The sequence below is a fragment of the Simochromis diagramma genome, unplaced genomic scaffold, assembly GCF_900408965.1.
Source record: "Simochromis diagramma unplaced genomic scaffold, fSimDia1.1 OVJJ01000026.1, whole genome shotgun sequence".
NCBI lineage: Eukaryota > Metazoa > Chordata > Actinopteri > Cichliformes > Cichlidae > Simochromis > Simochromis diagramma.
Window position 1 is genome coordinate 5160517 of NW_024386985.1, and position 18784 is coordinate 5179300.

The 18784-nt window shown below is 44.2% G+C and overlaps 1 protein-coding gene across 1 annotated transcript in view; it reads right to left on the reverse strand.

Moving 5' to 3' along the window:
- herc2 (HECT and RLD domain containing E3 ubiquitin protein ligase 2) overlaps positions 1–18784 on the reverse strand; it is a 53720-nt gene that overhangs the window by 13697 nt on the left and 21239 nt on the right. The window contains 46 exon segments of the mRNA XM_040040317.1: positions 207–378; positions 1572–1797; positions 2266–2410; positions 2494–2665; positions 3400–3481; positions 3702–3879; positions 4792–5026; positions 5116–5197; positions 5466–5577; positions 7192–7367; positions 7462–7553; positions 7705–7810; positions 7899–8089; positions 8176–8315; positions 9016–9038; positions 9040–9125; positions 9297–9422; positions 9517–9685; positions 9771–9869; positions 9987–10129; positions 10448–10715; positions 10807–10949; positions 11446–11592; positions 11775–11913; positions 11999–12238; positions 12354–12550; positions 12632–12779; positions 13194–13378; positions 13462–13644; positions 13735–13927; positions 14001–14188; positions 14282–14473; positions 14568–14719; positions 14874–15010; positions 15091–15267; positions 15518–15651; positions 15755–15950; positions 16066–16193; positions 16414–16546; positions 16647–16861; positions 16951–17101; positions 17190–17293; positions 17472–17648; positions 17764–17949; positions 18060–18215; positions 18562–18746. Of these exon segments, the coding sequence (XP_039896251.1) occupies positions 207–378; positions 1572–1797; positions 2266–2410; positions 2494–2665; positions 3400–3481; positions 3702–3879; positions 4792–5026; positions 5116–5197; positions 5466–5577; positions 7192–7367; positions 7462–7553; positions 7705–7810; positions 7899–8089; positions 8176–8315; positions 9016–9038; positions 9040–9125; positions 9297–9422; positions 9517–9685; positions 9771–9869; positions 9987–10129; positions 10448–10715; positions 10807–10949; positions 11446–11592; positions 11775–11913; positions 11999–12238; positions 12354–12550; positions 12632–12779; positions 13194–13378; positions 13462–13644; positions 13735–13927; positions 14001–14188; positions 14282–14473; positions 14568–14719; positions 14874–15010; positions 15091–15267; positions 15518–15651; positions 15755–15950; positions 16066–16193; positions 16414–16546; positions 16647–16861; positions 16951–17101; positions 17190–17293; positions 17472–17648; positions 17764–17949; positions 18060–18215; positions 18562–18746 (7209 nt within the window).

The following is an 18784-nucleotide window of genomic DNA, read 5'->3' on the forward strand; positions in this document are numbered from 1 at the left end:
ATAATTAAACGAACAAGATAGAAGTTACAGCATTCAAGCCCTGAATAGCTGCAGGAATCTAAGTTTCATATCATGTATTGTTAGTTGAATTTCTTTACCTGTTTTCTTTTACTTCTCACATTTCTATCATTTAATGAAAGTACATTTTCCATGCAAGTCTTCCTGCACATTAGAAATAGATTTTTCAAACCGTGCACACAGCCTACCTTGCATACATGATTTGAAGGGCTGACAGCACATGAGACAGAGCCTGCTGTTTGGCCAGGTTTCCATCCAGACTGAGGAGAATTTTGGCCAGTGAGGGTCGATTAGACTTCACGCTGCTCTGCCCACTCAGCTTGTTGCTCACTGATGATGAGTCACTGTCTGACTGGACACCTACAGAGTACAACACCAAAACAATGAGACGCACTGTCATTGATGGGAGGCAGCGTAAAACAGCTCCAGCTTTACTTCCAGGCCTGTGTTTTCTACCACCTGCAGCTAAGAAAAGTAACTGCTGCTGAAGCCTGATGCAGATGTTGATATGGTCGTGTTTGGGTCCTGCACACAATGAGGGAGACAATATTGACTCTGTGAAAGATCGATGTTGAGAGCTCCCAGATTGAAAAGCAAAGGCCGTACAGAAGAGAAAAATATTGTTACGGTAATTTATTGCTGTGATGACCCATACTGCCCGGACGTCCTGAAGGTTGTGCTTGTTTTATCTCTGTTGTGTCGTTCTTTGTCGTGCAGCTCTTGATCTGATGGTAACTAGCTAAATGAGCTACACCTGGGCCCACTGAGAGAGACCATAATAGGGAATGAGTTTGCTTTTTGGTTTCAAATTTGAGTCAGCTCTCAGATGGGTAACCCCCATTATTTCGAGTGTTAGACAGTCCTAAATACCCTACAGCACAAAAAAGGTCCAGAGATGCAGTTCAGGGACTCCATTAGCCGAGGGGCAGCCTAGCAAAAAGCTAGCAGCTAAAACCACAAATGTAACCATTCGCCTGTCAGTCAACAAAGTGTGATAAAGCAAACTTATGCCTTAAGCCAATTTAAACAGGTGAGTTAAATAAAAAAGTCACGATGCTATATAATTGTTAAAAAGCATAAAATTAGATGGACCTTTTAGCATCTTCCCCTGTCTATGGGGGACTGACTGACATTAAGAGCCTACTGTACACATTAGAGGAACTGCAGGCTTTTTAATACTTTAAAACTGAAGGTGAAAAATTAAGCCGAAAGGTTGACGTTTGACTCAGTGTCGTCCTATGGAGGTGGTTTTAGCACTTTTTGTTCAAGAAATGGTCGATGTATGCCCCATCGTCTCAATATCCAACCCCTGCAGTTGCCCTACTATTACCACAACTGGCAATATAGGATGTGCAGAGCTGGGCGCATATTTAGAAAATAAGTGAACTGAAGAGCATCCATCAGATGTTTTTTAATAGCATATATTTACCTTAAATGCTGATTAAAAAAAAAAAGACTCTTTAAAGCATCATTGCTGAAAAATTGCTTGGCTGCACTGAATGACTGCACAGCTCCACCTTGTGGAGAAGCTGCATGTAAACAGCAAGGCTTACCCAGGTATGACGCTCCGAGGGAGTCCCTGGCTGTCTGGAAAAGAACTGGCTCATGAACAGAGGGGGTGGTCACATCCACTGTGGTCCAGGCCACACTGTGGGATGAGCCACATGCCACCCGAGTGATTTTCTGTCCCTCCAGACCCTGAACCAGGGTGGGCTTCCTGTTAACTGTGGTAGTACCATTTCCCTGCTGCCCGTGGTCATTATCACCCCACGCATACACCTGACAGAGAAGCATAAAGCCTTTAATTAGATGGAGTTTTTATTACACCTGTTAGCGTGTATGTCACAAACAAAAGGTTACGAGATACCATCAAACATTTCACACCACCTTAGATTTCTGTACATTTGACACATTTCTGAATAGCTTTCTTTCCTGTACAGTGAAGGCTCAGCGCCAAGCTTTTACTTTCAACAGTCTCTTAAAAAACATTGACCAGCTGCCTCTTATCATTGGAGGTGATGTTAGTATAATCAAATTTGTACTGAGGAAAACTATTAAACAAGGTGAAGAAAAAAAAAAAAAAAAAAAAATCAGTGTGAGAGCAAAAGGTCAGAGCTAACTGCTCAATAAATCAGGTCTTGCTGCAGGAACACAACTCACATCTGGAGCAGAGCCACGGCACTAAATGATCAGACTTTGAAGGGTGTGCTCTGGTTTCTAACGCCATTTGTTGAGGTCAGTACAAACCTGTCCTGTGTCTGTGACAGCCAGACAGTGCAGCGCTCCGACAGCAACGTGGACAATCTTTTTGCCCCTCAGTCCCTCCACCATCTGGGGCTTCCGCACATGGACGTCGGTGCCGTGGCCCAACCGGAAATAATCGCCTTTGCCCCTGTTTGGAAACAGTTAACGGTCAAAGAAAGCCTGAGGACAGATAATGAATGATAACCTAAACGTGGAACACATTCATCTCACCAGGTCCACACCACTCCAGATTTAGTGAGAGCCAGGGAGAACTGTGCTCCACACTCAATCTGGCAGACGCCCTGCCCGTTGAGCCTTTCGATGTTCTGTGGTACGTTGCAGCCTTCGCTTCCTCCACGACCCAGCTTCCCAAAGTCCCCATCCCCCCAGGAGAACACAAATCCTGAAGAAAAAACCCCCAAAACATTACGGACTAGAAACTGGAACACAATTGTGTCAAAAAAATTTATTATTTTTTTACTGGAACCATTTAAAAAGTTCAAATGTTGCCTCTCCTGTCAGCTTTAGCACTAGTGATAAAATAACCAAATAAAGACAAGAAAAAGACTTAACAAGACAGACGAGCCTATAAAGTTTGTAAAGCTCCTCTTGGCAAAGCAAATGGGTTTGGCACAACAGAGCACTCTGGGGATGGTTCGCTTGCTAAAGCTGTCAGACAAGACAGTTTTAAAAAAAGGTTAAAAAAATACACTCATGCAAGTGTTTTTAACTTTTAAGAGGAGGCTTGATCAAAGTCTACATCTAAATGCTGCTCTTCACTGTTAGTTGGTCGTGTTTTGCTGATAGAAGAGAACAGACTTCACTGATCCATTACAAAGCCAGACAGAGCTGCTGGGATTTCTGCCCGTTGGACAGTTTTTAAATGACAGAGGTGATTGAAGATAATATAGTTACTAGTTATTTTGTAATCCTTTACAGCACTTTGGTTGATGTTGCTTTATACAGCACATTAAATGTGCTGTATAAATAAAAACAACAACGATATTTTAGTTTCAATCCAATTGCATTAGTCGGCGACAATCACAAACAATGTCGACAGTACAACGTGACTATATGTTGCCAAATCCAACAGCTGTTAATGTGTGGGGCTACTTTTAAGGGCAATAAGAGAAATACCTTCGTCAGTGAGGGCTAGAGTTTGAGCATCCCTGCTCCCACAAGCCACTTGGATAACACGGTGTCCCAGAAGTACTTTCACCTGAATGACAGACAGAAGAGTAAGACAATCAAATCACACGTCATGCAGTTAAGTCTGTATGTAGCAAGCAATCTGTCTGCTGCTTCAAAGCTGTGAATTATACTGTGTAAAGTGTGTGAATTCATCATAGACTATACTGGATGCAAATTTCATCTTTCTTTGATCAGCTGATGACACAATGGGAAGCCATGTGTGTAAAGTAAACAAAGGCTGAGCTTACCAGTTTGGGCCTCAGCTGAGTGGTGTTGTCCCCGTGTCCGAGTCGGCCATATTCACCCAACCCCCAGCTGTACAGCTCCCCGCTGGATGTGATGGCAGCGCTGTGAGAGCTGCCACAGGCGATGTCACGGATGCGCTTCGTCTTCAGAGCCTCAATAAGCCGGGGCTTGTCACAGTTCCTAAATGAAAAAATAAAGCAAACAAATAAAAATCAGACTCTTCTTAATAGTCCTTACTTATTTCTATTTCATTAGAAACTGCTGTCCATGAAGCACATATGACGATATAAAAAATTAACTACACATCTCGCTGAAACAGCCTGCATCAACTAAACGGCTTGGAACATTACGTGGTAGAGTTGTTAAAAGGAGTTTACGGTTAGGTCATAAGTTGCGACATAGACTTAACACAGCTTTAGCCCCTGTTGGCCTGCCTTCACTACAGCATATATCTGCACCCAACAGCTTTAGCTAACGTTATAAAGAAATGCCCAAACTGACTGACTCCGTTCTAAACAAGAGAAGATGATGATGTTTCATGACAAAAAGGTGCATTGTAAGTGTAATCATCATATTGTGCTGACTGTCTTTTTTTTTCCATAATCAGTGCATGCAACAACTATAATTGAGATTTAAAGCTGATAAATCATGAAAAGGTTTATTTAAGAATAAATCACAATGACGATTAAGGACGAGTACAGCTACAAGACTATATGAAGGCAGTAAACTGTCAAATCAAACTCCTGAAGTTGGAACACAGCTTGTGAAATCATGAGCTCAATTTATACTTCAACCTTACACTGAAGAAGATCTACAGGACCTTCAAAGCTGAAAAGATAAAAGCTATTACCCTTTTAGGAGTGTTTTATTATAATTAAACTGAGCCAATCGGCGTGTAGCTCCACAGTGTATGAGCTGTTGACTGACTGTTGACTGTCTGAGAAACTACACACATTTTTGTTATTTCTTTTATTAATTCATCACTTCATGTGGATATTATACAAGTCATAGTTTGCTAAAAATACACAGTGAGATAATAAAGGGTGCGTTAAGTATCTGGGGTGTGCACAGTGTCCACATTCAATGACTTACATTCTACTAAAGTGCCCAAGCTTGCCGTCGTCTCCTTCGCCCCAGGAAAACACCTTCCCGTCCACAGTCAGGGCCATAGCGTGGCGTCCTCCTGAATGCACAGCGACCTTCTTTATCACGTAGCTACTGAGGGCGGTGATCTGACGGGGGATTGGGATGGTCCCACTGGAGAGGCCCAAACCCAATCTGCCATTAGTTGCCTCACCACATGCGTAAATCTTCCCCTCGACAGTCACTGCAACGACGACATATCAGTTACACACTACTGTAGCACAACACGTGTGAATGGACAGATCTTCAAAAGCATTTCTATTCATTCCTCACCTGCAAAGAGGCTTTTGGAGCCACCGGCCACTTGCACCACATTGAGTGCAGACAGGGTTTCGGAGAAGGATGGCACTTTGATCTGTGAACAAACCGAAAGAGATTAGAGAGTGCAGCTCACTCACGCACACCCAAAGGATGTTTTCCTGTCCATGCTGTCTTTACACACACACACAAACATATATCTGGAAAAAACAAACATCAGATGTTAACGTGGAGGGGGGAAAAAAAGTTAAAATTTGAAGCGTGTAAATCATTGGTTAGTGTTCATACTACATAGTTTTTAAATTTGGAACAAAGACACACAAGCCCTAAACTTTCAATTACTGATTCATTAGGAGAAACGGCACCTTGGAGCCTTTGAGTCCTCCCAGTTGGTCCTTGTCATTCAGACCCCACACAAAAACTTTGGTCCTGATGGTGGCTGCGGACTCCAGTCCTGACGGCTTCTTCCGAGCAAGACTGAAAAGTAAAGCGAGAGAGGCTGAATATGGATTCACATTTTTCCTTGTTTTAAAATAATAATAAAAATCTTTAATAAAACATTGTTGCACAGTTACGTTACAGCAACCAGTCACAAGTTTAAAACCACTAGCAATGAGTGCTGGCAGACTGAAATAGCTGCTAAATAGAATTTGATAGTAACAAAGGTCTTACTCTTTTTAACCAGAGCCTGAGGAAATAACAGAATCACTGCCACAGAGCGCAGTAATGGGATGCCCTGTGATTCTAAGCAGCACTTATGCCATTTGTGCTCATGTAGCTTGTGAATGGCGCTCTAACACACTGAACAGTGTCAATAACACTATAAAGGAGCCCCAAGCATGCTCAGGTTGATCTACTCAGGCCAGGGCCGAAGAGCTAGCCTCTCTGGGTGGACGTGGAATATTTCCCCCTGTGCCTAAAAGGCCACGGTGAGCTGAAGAGCAGCAGCTGAAAAATTCCTGCCAGCCAGTGTTTACCTGGCCTAGTGTGGGCGCCTGTCCCTATCTGGCCAAAGTTGGGGGAATGAGGGCCACTGGGGGAAATGTATAAAGGAGAGTCCTTGGCCATTCGTAAGCCCCCAGTGTGGGCACTGAACACGCTCCACTTACTCAAAAATGTCCACGGGCAACTGAGTGAACTGCAGCCAGATCTGCTTTACTGCTACAGTCTCGAGGGCAGTGGTTTTTTTCCTTTTTTTTCCCCAAAATCCACGGACAAGTTCAAAATTCTCCAAACACAAGTCGCTGTCAGTGACTATAGATGACTGCTGACTAACAGTCAGTGGGCCAGTGTGTGTAATCTACGTGATCTCAGATCCCCATTTCTATTGATATAAGCCATAACAGTGGAAGCATCTGACCTCACTAAAACATGATGCCCTTTCAGCCAAGAGAGCAAATGTTTTAGCGACTGATAAACTGCCAGCAGTTCCAGACAGTTTATGTGCATGAACTGTCTGTGGGGGGCCTAACTATCATTCACTGTTCTCCCCTCATAAGTTCACCCTGGTCCACAAGGGAGGCATCTATGGAGACCACCTTCCTGGCTAAAACCATGCCCAGAGTCTGACCTGAGCAGTCCATGGAGGGAGTCACGATGACGGTCTAATCCCAGTGAGGCCACTCAGAGCTGAAAACCTCTCATGTACCCAGCGGTATCTCTGCTAAAGAGGAATCCATCAGGCTCAGCAGCCTCTGGCACTGTCTGAGGGTAACAGAACTGCCCTGCAACAAAGAGCTATGGTTGACTGCATCGTCACCAGTCTGTCTGGAGAAAGTCTTCACTGGAGGGCATCAAGTCTGAGCGCTGTGAAGTTAATATGTTCAGTGGGTCTCAATACGCTCTGTTCCACATTTATCTGGAAGTCTAAATTCTCTTCCTGTTGACAGGTAGGAGCAGTTTTTGATGTGTGCTGCTACTCAAATGCCCTTTTGCTGAGTAGTACCCACTGCTGCCTCAGTGCATCTCACAAACATCATTGGGTTCGGTGACAGGCCACATGGTAGAACCACAAACTCACAGGCTATCCCCTGGAAAGCAAATCGCACATATGTATGATTGGAACCTGGAAATAATTCTGCCTCATCTCACCTCCCAGCTGCAGTTTTTTCATCATCCTCTTCTTCATTGTCAGAGGCCAGGAAAGGGACTGTAGCCAGGTCTTCATCCTCAGCTCTAATGCGTCCCACAATGCCGAGTCCGTGAATCTTGCAGTCGATACCAGAGCTGCGGCATTGCTTGATTGCAATCTCAATGTACCTGTGATACTGTTGGGGATGTTTATATAAAGTTATTACGACACTTGAGCTTAGGGGGAAAACAAAAACAATTAGAAGCTGTCAGTTATTGAAGCAGACAAACCTCAGTGCAGTCACAAAGGAGGAGGACAGTGGTGTCAGTGGGATTGATGTTAATTGTCTTGAGTTCAATTAAGTTGTTCAAAGAGTTTCCACCTGCGTGATAAAAATGTCAGAATGATCAAAATGCTAAAAAAACAAACAATTGGTCTCAAAGTTTAAAATTAAACTGTCATCTGCTCAAACAAAAGGGAAAAATACTAATATCAGTACAATTTTACATAAAACAAAAAACATCTGAACTCACCTGACACCACCACTAACGAGGGCATGTAGCTGCTGTCCGCCGGGTCTACGATCATCTTCAGCCTGTGAACAAGAACGTCTGGGAAAAGCTCAAGACGAATCCAGTGCTGCAAAGAAAAAGAAAATATTAAACGTTAATAAAGCAAACTAATCAGGCTGTCATCCGGCCTATTAGACTATGCAATTCACTCTTACCTTCCCCTGTGAGCCAGAGGACTGCCAACACTGATCACTGCAGTCGATGAGGCGCGAAGCCTGGTTAACCGACGACGACACGTTGAGGCTCTTGATGGCTCGAGACCAATCGTCAATCAGCATCCCACGCTGGCTGCTGTGGTGCTTCTTGAGCTGTTTTCCTGAACGGCCACAGAAAGCCGGAGACTGGCCTGTTTGTGGAGAAGGTGGAGGACAGGTTTATGCACACGCACGTAGAACCACCACAGAATTTTATGTTGGCGAATGTAGGACTAACCAGGCTCATTGATCCTGCCAAAGGAATGTCTGGTGTTGTGTTTGCGTGTCTTGAAGCAGTTTTCACAGAAGTCAAAGTCGTCACAATTTTTACATTTAAATCTGGGGCCATTAATAGGAAACATCTGGCAGCCGTCACATCTGGAGAAAGCAATAGGGGTTTCATGTAAAATGTTCAGTTCAAGCAAAATCTAATTCACCTATTTTCCTTATGGGTCTTAGTCCATTTATTTCACTGCAAGTTTCTTAGCTTTGAAAACAAACTATAGACCTCCCTCTTCTTGAATATATTTGAATATGCTCACTCTGTGCTGCTCAAAGCATCAAAAAAAGTAGATCTGAATACCTCAGCTTCAAATGTACCTTTCCAGAAATAATGACTCAGTTACTAAAAACCATGTGCAAAGACTACAGATATATTCAAAATAAATAAAAATAAATTCCCACGTGAAACTGCTCAGAACAAGGTAAGTGGATCTTCTAGAAATATTGGCCTCGTTGCTCAGAAGGAGACTTTCCTCGCAGGTTAATGCTGAAACACCTGTGTGGGATGTGGTTACTGCTCAAGTACAGTGGTCATTTTATTCTGATGATGTTGATTTTCAACATCTGCAGGAACTTCATGTAGCTGTGATCTGCTTGACTGACCCCTTCGTCTAAAGCTTGTTAACAAATTGACACCAAGCTAGTGGTGGATGATGTCTTAGCAACTGTTAAAATATAAACAATTAGTTTAACCAATAAGTATTTCTGCTACTAAGCAATATATAAAAATCTGGACAACTAATCCCTCACATTGCTACTCACAACATACTAAGATACCAATTTAGTACATCTTTACCTCACTCCAGGATGAACACTAGGGGACCAGTTCCATCTCAGACAACAAACCAGTCCAGTGGGACTGCTGTGGAAAGTCGACAATCACATCTTTTCCATTGGCACTGAAAGCTAAAAACAAACAACGAGGCTCTATTAGCACAATAAACGGTGGATTCAAGTTACAATAACAGAAGAAAAATCTGTTGTTGTTGTTGTTGACTGAAATAAAAATTTCAATTCAATTCAATTCAAAGAAAAACAGATGATACTCTGTCTTAAGACTGGAGTGACTCTGCTTACCTTTAACCACCCCCACACTCCTGTGTGTGACAGAGCCCCACTTGTACTTTGGAGTTGTGACTGTGGGCTTCACCCTCACTTTGTCACCAATCTTTATGTGAGAAGGAGAACTCTGTGGTGGGAATCCTGAAACGGCAAAATCAGAGACACGGGTTTCTTATGTCTATTTACTTCCTGTTATTAGCATGCCTGCAAAGCATCACATTAACTGTTATCTTACCAAGCAGCTCGATGTGGATGTAGCGAACCCAGTATGTTCCTCCTTTATTTTGCCAGTCACACTGCACATTCAAGTCATGAAGCCCATCTCTGTCCAGCTTAATCACTTTGCCCACATCGCCATCATACACTTCCTCGTACGTTCTGCAGCACTTCACCATCATCCCCACCTGTAGGGAAGCCGCTGAGTCGTAACACCAATTCATCATGTCTTTAAGGCAGATTCAGAAAACATACAAAAGCAAACACTCTCACCTGAATGTTCTCTCTCACATAAACAGCGTAATCATCGTTGCTTTGGAAATCAGATCTCTTCTTAAATATCTGGCTTTCAGTCACAACTGCACCTGAAGGCTAATGTGACAGACACGTATTTTAATCATATATGAAGGTATTAATAATTGAATCTGACAAGTTGAGGGACAGGTAACTGTGAGGGTCACACCAGAAATAAAAGAGTAAGGAACACACCACAGAGAATGCCGGCTCTGCCTCCTCCAGCTCCTCCAGCACCTCCTCATCTGAGTATTCATCAGACACAGTGTCGGCATCTGACAGCTCAGTGACATGAACGTCTGGATGGTCGAGCAGCCAGCTCACCAGAGTCTCAACACCTGATGGATATGCTCAGTTACTCTCCTGAGGTAAATGTCTAAACATCATGAGGCAAGCAGGCCTTGTTTTATGAAAAACAAATCTGTATCTCATACTGTATCTTTTCAAAATCAGCTGTTTGTTTTTTTGTTTTTGTTTTTTTAAATGCACAAGAACCTTAATATATATTTAATGGATCCACTGAAAAAAATGTTACCTTCATATTATTAACATTTCCTGACCTACGGGCCTTTAATGTACGTGGGTACCTTTTCCAGATATGTGTAATTTGACATTAAATTATCTATAGCGCTACCAAGCACTCATGTGATAGATACCTGGGATACCGGAGGCATTGCCTGTAGTCCCAGACAGAGATTTCAAGGCAAACTCGATGTTTTTCCGAGGGAATCCCATCTCCATGAGCTGGCCAACTATCGGTAAGGGCGGGATAGGGGAGGACTTCTGTTTCTTCTGTTTGGGTGGTCTGATGTGCTGTGTGGTGATGGGTGTGGTGGCTTCACTAGAGCTGCTTTCCTCGAACAGCGGCGAGGATGGGTGGGCAGATTCCACAGCCAGGTACTGACACACTGCCAGAGCTGCCGCCTGCACATACATATAACGTCAAAGTCACACCGAATACATCAGCAACATTACCGCTGACACCAGCTGTCTGCAATCAGCTCGACTGACATACCTCCATCTCTTGCCTGTCAAAAATGGCTTTGATGGGAGAAGGCTGTGTGGCGGCAGAAAGCAGCTGCTGCAGGAGAATCAGTGGAGGCAGAGGTCCCTCAGGAGACAAGTCGCCCACATCAGGAGATGAAGCCACTGGATCCTCTGCACATAGAGAGACAGACAAGTTCTGGACAAGATCTAGATTGAAAAAAAAAAAAAAAATCTGGTGGCTACCAGTGGTACCCCTCAGCCTCATAGCAGATGCACCTATGGTAGAAATTTTAAAATCCTATGTTGCCTATTTCTCAAGTTATTGCATTCACAAGATTTTCCTAAACTTGATCCGTGCCCTCGACCTTAAGGTTAAATTGAACTCTACATTTTCACTTCAAAGGTAAGCAAATAAAGATTTAAACTCTGATCAGCAACTTGCTGTACATTTTAAGAAAACACACACAGTGTGCAAGGCCTTCAAACCTTAAATGGCTAGAATTTGCTCCAAGTATGGAAACACATCTGATATCTCAGTAATGTCCTGTGAACTGAACCTTGAAATCACTAAACTGGATCAAACAGCAGTAACAGTCCCTAATGATCAAACTTCCTCAGTCCATTTTTAAGATGTACTAACCTAGCCTTTCACTGGGTGAGGTCTTACCACTGGGATTGGGTCCTATGTCCACCACTGCAGGTTGGGAGAGGATCTGCCTGAGTTTGTCCTGATGAGACAGCAGGGCCCGAGCTGCCTTTAAAACATAAAGCCTCAGCTGCTGGCACCGCAGCAAAGAGAGGTCCACCTGGTCGGCTGGAAACAACAGCATTGATTACACCCACTAAACTTTCAGTCTCTGACCAAACAAACGCTTTCAGTGTCTCAAATATTGCCAGAATACTATAAAACATGCTGCTGTAAACAGAGTCGATGATTTTTCTTAAAAATTGTTTGTTTGTTTATTTCAGTTACATGCAAGGCAATCAAGTCTGCACCTGTAAGCCCTCGGCTAAGTGACTTTTTCATGCGTTGTTTTTCCAGTTTGCTTCCAGCCAGGCTGACCAGCTGGGCCCAAACAGCCAACATGGGCTCAGTGAATGGCAGGTTCTGCACACTGAAGGATATGGCAGGAAGCTAAAGAGTAGAAACATTAAATAAAGTCAGACTGCTAAGTGGAGCCAGCTTCAATGCATCTGTGAGTATCTCAGCATTCCCGCACCGTTTTAAGATGGCTGAGCAAGCAAACTCTGCAGGTTCTCATCTCATGAAACTGGACAGTGATGCGCCCTTTTGGGGTGATGCGTGTGACCGTTCCCTCTCCATACTCCTCGTGAACGACTTGGCCACCAAGCCTGAGGCGCCCGTCGATCCCACCAATCACCGCCAGCACTGCCATCAGACTGCCCACTCTGGGACCCTCCAAATCAGGGAAACAGTCCTCCAGGAAACACTGACAGTTCTGGACATTCATAATTATCGCTTTGTTAGAGCTGACTGGCAGAATAAAAGCACTGTTGTAAGTTAACATTTAAGCAACACTGTAATTGGACTCATAATGCCACAATAAATCTTACCACTTCAGATTGGCAGCTTGCCATAACATCTGCGATGGAGCTCAGCTGGTTGTTGATGTAATCATTTATCAGGCTGTTCCACTGACTGAGAGAGTGCAGAGTACGCAGGACAGCCACAATCTCCTCTGCCAGCGTGCTGCTGTGAGTGGCTGTTAGAGACGCCTGTGGGCGGGACTTCCTCCTTCTCAGGGAACCTTCTGAGAAGGAACAACCAATTAAAAATACAATGACAACAACAGCATTGCATTTGTTATTTTAAGCCTGAACCATTGCAGCACCTCGGAGGAGTGGCAGGTCTGATGAGCAGGTGCTCAGCAAGCTTCCCAAAAAGCCAAACAACTTCTCCACCAGGAACTTCATGTCCTGAGAGCGCTCCGTTTTGTCCCATGAAGGCAGGACCGCCTGAAGGAGACGTAGTGCCAAGATCTGGAAACACAGGGTGAATGGGAGAAAAGATGACATCTCCACTCAGATTGTGTGGCTAATTTACTGGTTGATCAACAAAAATAAATTATGTGCTTCTGTAGAAACTACAAAAGCTGTTTCTTTAACTTGTTTTTGGACTGTAGGAGTGAGAAGAAGCAAAACCTTTCATCTAAACTACAGTTAATGGAAAGATTAACTGTAAATGTTGAGAATCTAATTCTTTGTGATTTTTCTCTTAGTTTGACAAACTGCAGTTAACAAATCTCTGTTTAGAACCCAAAATAATTTATTAATATGCTTCCTATAACTATATTTAACAATGAACAACACATTTCTCTACGTAACAGGATAGAGTTTTCTAGTACTAAAGAATGGCATCATTAATAGCAGAGGAAGCAAATTCTGGTACTCAACCTGTCTCTGCAAGGTAATAGCATTGAAGGACTGGTGTCCCTCAACAATTCGGATGAGCAGTCCGATCCACGCGGAGGTACTGAGGGTGCTGCACATCTGCGGCATGAGAGCAATGCTGCGTATGAAGCCGAGGGTACACCAGCTCCTGTGCTGCTCCCGAGACACCAATCTGTGCGCGTGACAGCCTGACAGCACAGAGGAGGTCAGGTTAGAATAACATGCTGCTCAATATAAGACCTTAGGAAAAAGAAAACGGCAATCCAATTACCAGACTTGTCATTAGCGCCACTTTCCACAAGCATCCTGAGAAGGCCACACAGGGTCCGTGTAGCATCTGACTGAAGCACCTCAGCATGGATTCCAGCTGAGAGTGACAGTGTCTTCAGCAGGTTGACTGTGCTGGTTAGCATCATTGCCGTAGGATGGCTGCTCTTCTCAATCAGCTCTCCCTCTGTATAAAGGATAAAACAGGTGATTACTGGAACATCACACTTTGCCTGTAGCTGTGAGGATCTCTACTGAGCCTGTCCTTTAAACTGACCTGTGTCGTCCTCTGTGTCCGAGTCCTCAACAGGGGGCTGTGCTGCTGGTGGTGGCTCTGCAAGTTTAAGGTCATACTTTCCCTCTTTGCCCATCCTGTAGGAGTTGGTGCTGCCTGTATCCCACTGAACCCTGATCCAACCGTCCTCACCCAGCTCCCCAATTACCCTGCCAAGACCTGGTGCTGGGCCGTCCTGGACAGACCACGCACATAATGTTAAATATGTCCGTAAAATAAGCAGCTAGAGTAAAAACTGATTTAGGTACCTGATCGCCCCATTTCCAGTCGACTCCCCTCATGACTCTGGTACCTATCTTCATCATGGCAGCCAGCTCTGGGCCAGAGGCAGGTAGAGGGGCGGGAGCTGCCTCTTTTCTGGACTCCTCCAGGACTGTTGCTGAGCCTCCATGTGCACATAAACTCAGGTCCTCATCACTGCTGTCTGTACTTGGTCCTGAAGCGTCAGAAAAGAGGCATCAAACACCGAACAAACAATATGTACACACTTCATTTCATTCTGGGTTGCCTTTGACTGGACACTACTCACCTATCAGTCTGAGAATACTCTGAGTGAGGGCCAATATGCCTGAATTCAGCAACAGACTGAGACTGTTAGAGCCGTGTTTCAGGGACAGCATGTGTATCATGGCCAGAAGGAAGCGGGCCTGCGGAATGGTTCCAAGGCTTGGTCCCGCCGGGTTCTCGTTTGTGATGGTTTGTAAAGGAACTGGCTGCACACCTGGTCACAAGAACAGGTGGTCATTCAGCTGGTTTGTCCACAACAGGTCAAGAATAGTGTGAAATGAATTAACCACTTATTTTTCAGCACTCACCTAGCTCTTTGAAGCGAGCGCTTGCTTCAAGCAAGATGTTACGAACGTTCTGGATGGCCCAGGAATACAACTTTCCAAACGTCACCTCCAAAAGCATGCGGTTGAAGGGAGGGATCAGATCTACATCCTTCAGGCAATCAGACAAGGGCTCTCTGAGAAAAACAAAACAAAAAAAAACACACAAACACAAAAAAATGCACCAGGATTACATCATTAGAATAACTGTCATGTGATTAATACAAATAACTTCAAAACAAACAAACAAGAAGTGTAATTTTAACATGGACTTTAAACCAGGTGATCTACCCAATGTTGGTCCCTTCTGGTATGATTCTTTGCCAGCCGCAGAGCATTGCATACTGCACAGACGGCAGCAAGAAGCTTTTAGAGGCCAGCTTCAGCATGGTGTCAATGCCTTCCAGTCTCACTTCAGCCCTCTCCAGCTATAAGGAAACAGAATTAATCAAATTTCCACCTGTTTTATATACTCTGCTTTAAAACATTGTCACACACCGACTCCCACCTGCTTGAGAAGACACTTCCTCATTTTCTCCACATCCAGTGGCTCCTCTTTCAGTGCAAAGTCCACAATGGTGGCCATGAGGCTGGACTGAGAGAAAGCACCTTGAACGCTGTGCTTCAGCCAGCGATACTTCTGGACGCTGGCCACAGTGTTAAGAAGCGGCTGCCACTTGTCTTGCTGCCAAGACATGCAATAATAGGTTGACAACAAACTCTGTAGACACACACACTCCACTGTCCTTCTCTGATATTTTAGCTACAACTGCAAGGGATGAAAGTGCAACATAAATGTACATAAATAAATCTACAAATTCAGAATGAGCCAAACTTTCGTTGTGTATGAAGGTGAATAGATTTTAAACTGAAGCCATCTTCTTTATGCTTTTTGGCCATTTTTTTAATCTCATGAACTAATCCTGTTAAACTACCTTGGCTGTTTTGTCAGTGGGTGATTTCCTGTCAGCAGGAGCGGGGCTGATGTGAACATTAAGTTCCTCTTCATTGGTCCCTTCATTCTCCAGCTTTGGCTCTTCAATATCAGCCGACTCTGATTTCTTAGGCACTACAAAAAAAAAAGAAAAAAGATAACATTCACATTCAAAAGGAGTAGATTGATTATAAATAAAAAAAACCTGTTACCCTGCAGTAGATTCTTGATGCCCCACCTCTTTTTTTCCTACGATCCCTGATGAGCTTCTGGGTGATGCTCCTCCAGCGTGGCTGGGAGCTCAGCAGCTTCAGTTTGGACACTATAGACAGGTCGTTGCTTACAGCTGGACGCAGCTCATTAAATAAAAAGCGCAGACGCTCAATAACAGGGGCGCACACCTCCTTATAAGAGCGGCCTTGGTCCTGATGGGTCTATGATAAGACAAAGCAATCATTGCATTAGCATTTCCGTTCATCTTCCTGCTTCCTTTTGCATCACAGCTTAACTGCGCATAACGTGTAAATATTTCACAAGCAGAAAGCATACCTTAATTAGAGAACACTTTGCCTGGTAGACCATGCGGCATACGTCAATCACAGATTTAGGGAGGGATCTCTGCTTTCCTTGGTCCACACCCAAGGCACATTGACTGACAAGTGAGAGCGCAACGTGACCTGTGACAGGAAAGATTTTTATTTAAAACTTCACATGCAACTCAGCATCAATGAGTTTCATTAGGAAATATCTTTGTGTGGTATTAGCAGTGTTACATGAAGGAAACTCATGTGAATCTCAGTATAATTAAATACAAGAAGAAAAAACACATTTTAGTGAGCCATAATTAGCCTCTAATTTCTCCTCAGGTGACCACTCTGGGTTCAGTTGCTAAGTTACCGAGGTCTTGATGCTTGAGGAGGCAGCAGAGCAGCAGGCGACCAACTTCTTCCACAGGGTGCTCTGGGAGGAAGGTGATGGGCGCAATAAGATGGTACTGCTTACAGCAGCGCTCTATTTGGCATAGGAAGTCCTAAAATATTCCAAACAAAAAGCAAAACATGACATTATTACCCATCAGCCTCCTCCTCACTGTGAAACAACCTCTTCAGGCATTTCTGCCTTGCTTGTACCTTCACAGTATGGTCCTGAGTGTTGTTGTCAGCAATGGCCTGCAAGAAAGGCTGTGCGTGATCGCTGAGAGTTATTCTGCGGGAATAAAGTTTGGCCTTATCAGGAGTGGTTGTGCCCAGGGAGCTGCAGTGGTCTTCGTCCTTCTCCTCATTGTAGTTGTAGTGGATCTGACTGGTCTGCAAACCCCCTGAAAATATGGAGGACTGGAGCCATTCTGTGCAGAGAGCAAACACTTGTGTTAAATGAATTCCAACCTGAAGTGTGAATTTTTAAACCAGGCTGATGTAAAACCATTAAACCTACTGGCACATTCAATCTCCATGGGGGACAGGGCGGTGCTCTTGGCCAAGTAGGAGGCGTGCAGACCCAGGAGCAGCCCCATGTTTCTCTCAGTGTCAATAAGTGGAGAAGAAAGGCTGCTGAGGTCTGGAGTAGTGACCGTCTCCTGGTTAGGCTGAAAATGATAAAAAGTCCCAATATCAAAGGCTAAAGCCACCAACGAAGAAAAGAAGTTGTGTTTAAAATAAAAGTACAACTGGTACCTCCATATATTGGCCAACGCAGAAGGCCTGCATGGACTCTCTAGTGTCTTCAAACTGCAGAGCAGCTTCCAAAGCAACCACAGGGTCCTCTCCTGCAAACTGGGCTGTTGAACCGCAAAGAACAAATGGCATGAGTTCTGACATCAGTTCTCTTATAACCCTTTGACAAAGTCCAGCCTCTGAGCTTCCATGTTTACAACACTGAGCACTTAGGGTGTCCCTGTGGTATTTTAATTAATCCTGGATGTCACATTACATTCCAAAACTACTGTTTAGTCTTACCCAGGATACTGTTTCCTGTCAGTGACTGGGACTGGGCCTGAAAGTCTTTGATGTCATACACTTTTCCATCTATTACAGTCCAAAAGCCACCATCTTTGTTGTGATTCTCCAGGTCAGCCTTGCGGATGAGTGAAACCTCCTCATTGTTCTTGGAGCTCTGCCCTGTAAAGAAAGACCCTGCCAACACAGCAGAAAGTCTAGTTACAGTCTAAAAAGAAACGCACAGAGTAGCATCTCATCTTTGCCCTAAAATTTAGGATGTCACTCAAGTAAAACATAGATGTTGTTTTACCCATAATTCCTGGCCAGGCCAGATCCTCATTATCGTCCCTCTCGTGTCCTGGAGCCAGGTGGTTGAAACGGTCCAAGTGTTCCAGGAGTCCAGCCAGGAGAGGGATCGAGCCAGTCTCCTGCATCAGACCAGCGTCAATGGTGAGGAGAAGGATGATGGACACCACTAGCTCAGGGAGAAGCACTCCTACCAAAGAACAAACAGTACAGTATTCAGTACTGTGTTGCAAACATCTCTAAAGCATAAATATGCTGGAAATACAAATCTGAGGGAATTTTTTTTTTTTTTTTTTTTACCAGTTAGATCTCCTTCGATGACACGAGAGACCTCGGCAAAGTGGCGGCAACCAGTAGAAGCGATACTTATTGCCACTGGGAGGATGTCTCCAATGTGAGTGCACAACAAAGCGATGTACTTTTTTAACAAGGAACCAACACCCAGGAGCTCAGGATCTAGAAAAGCACCAGAGAAATCACACACTGCCTTTCTGCAACTCATTCTTAATTAGCGGTGGGGACTAAAACCATTAAAACAATTACTGTGAAATAACATTTCCTCAATAGATATGAGATAGTTAACAAAGTCAAAAGCACTCATCCCATGCATGTTTGGACACCGGGCACAGTGCCGAACCAATCAGCTGGTTGGAACAGAAGGCACATCAGGTTAGGTTGATGTCAGATTTATGGCCAAACCACACATTGGATGCATATGAGCCTCACTGTCCACCTCACTGAGACAGCACTGCTTTGCTTGTAACCTCTGTCTACACAAACGAAAGAGCTAGAAGAGACTTACTGTATCCATTAACATTTTCTGTGCCATTGACTCCCAGGTAAAGCTTGCTGACCAGCAGCCTCTGGAAGCGCAGCAGTAGGTCCAGAGATGCAGAGCGCTCCTTACTGACATGCTCTGCCTCCAAATAGTTTGAGATGCGACGAGCAACATCTTTTAGCCTTGCAATGGTCTGGGAGGCGATGTTTCTGCAGAAGTTAAATCCATGAATATGCTAGCAGGGAGT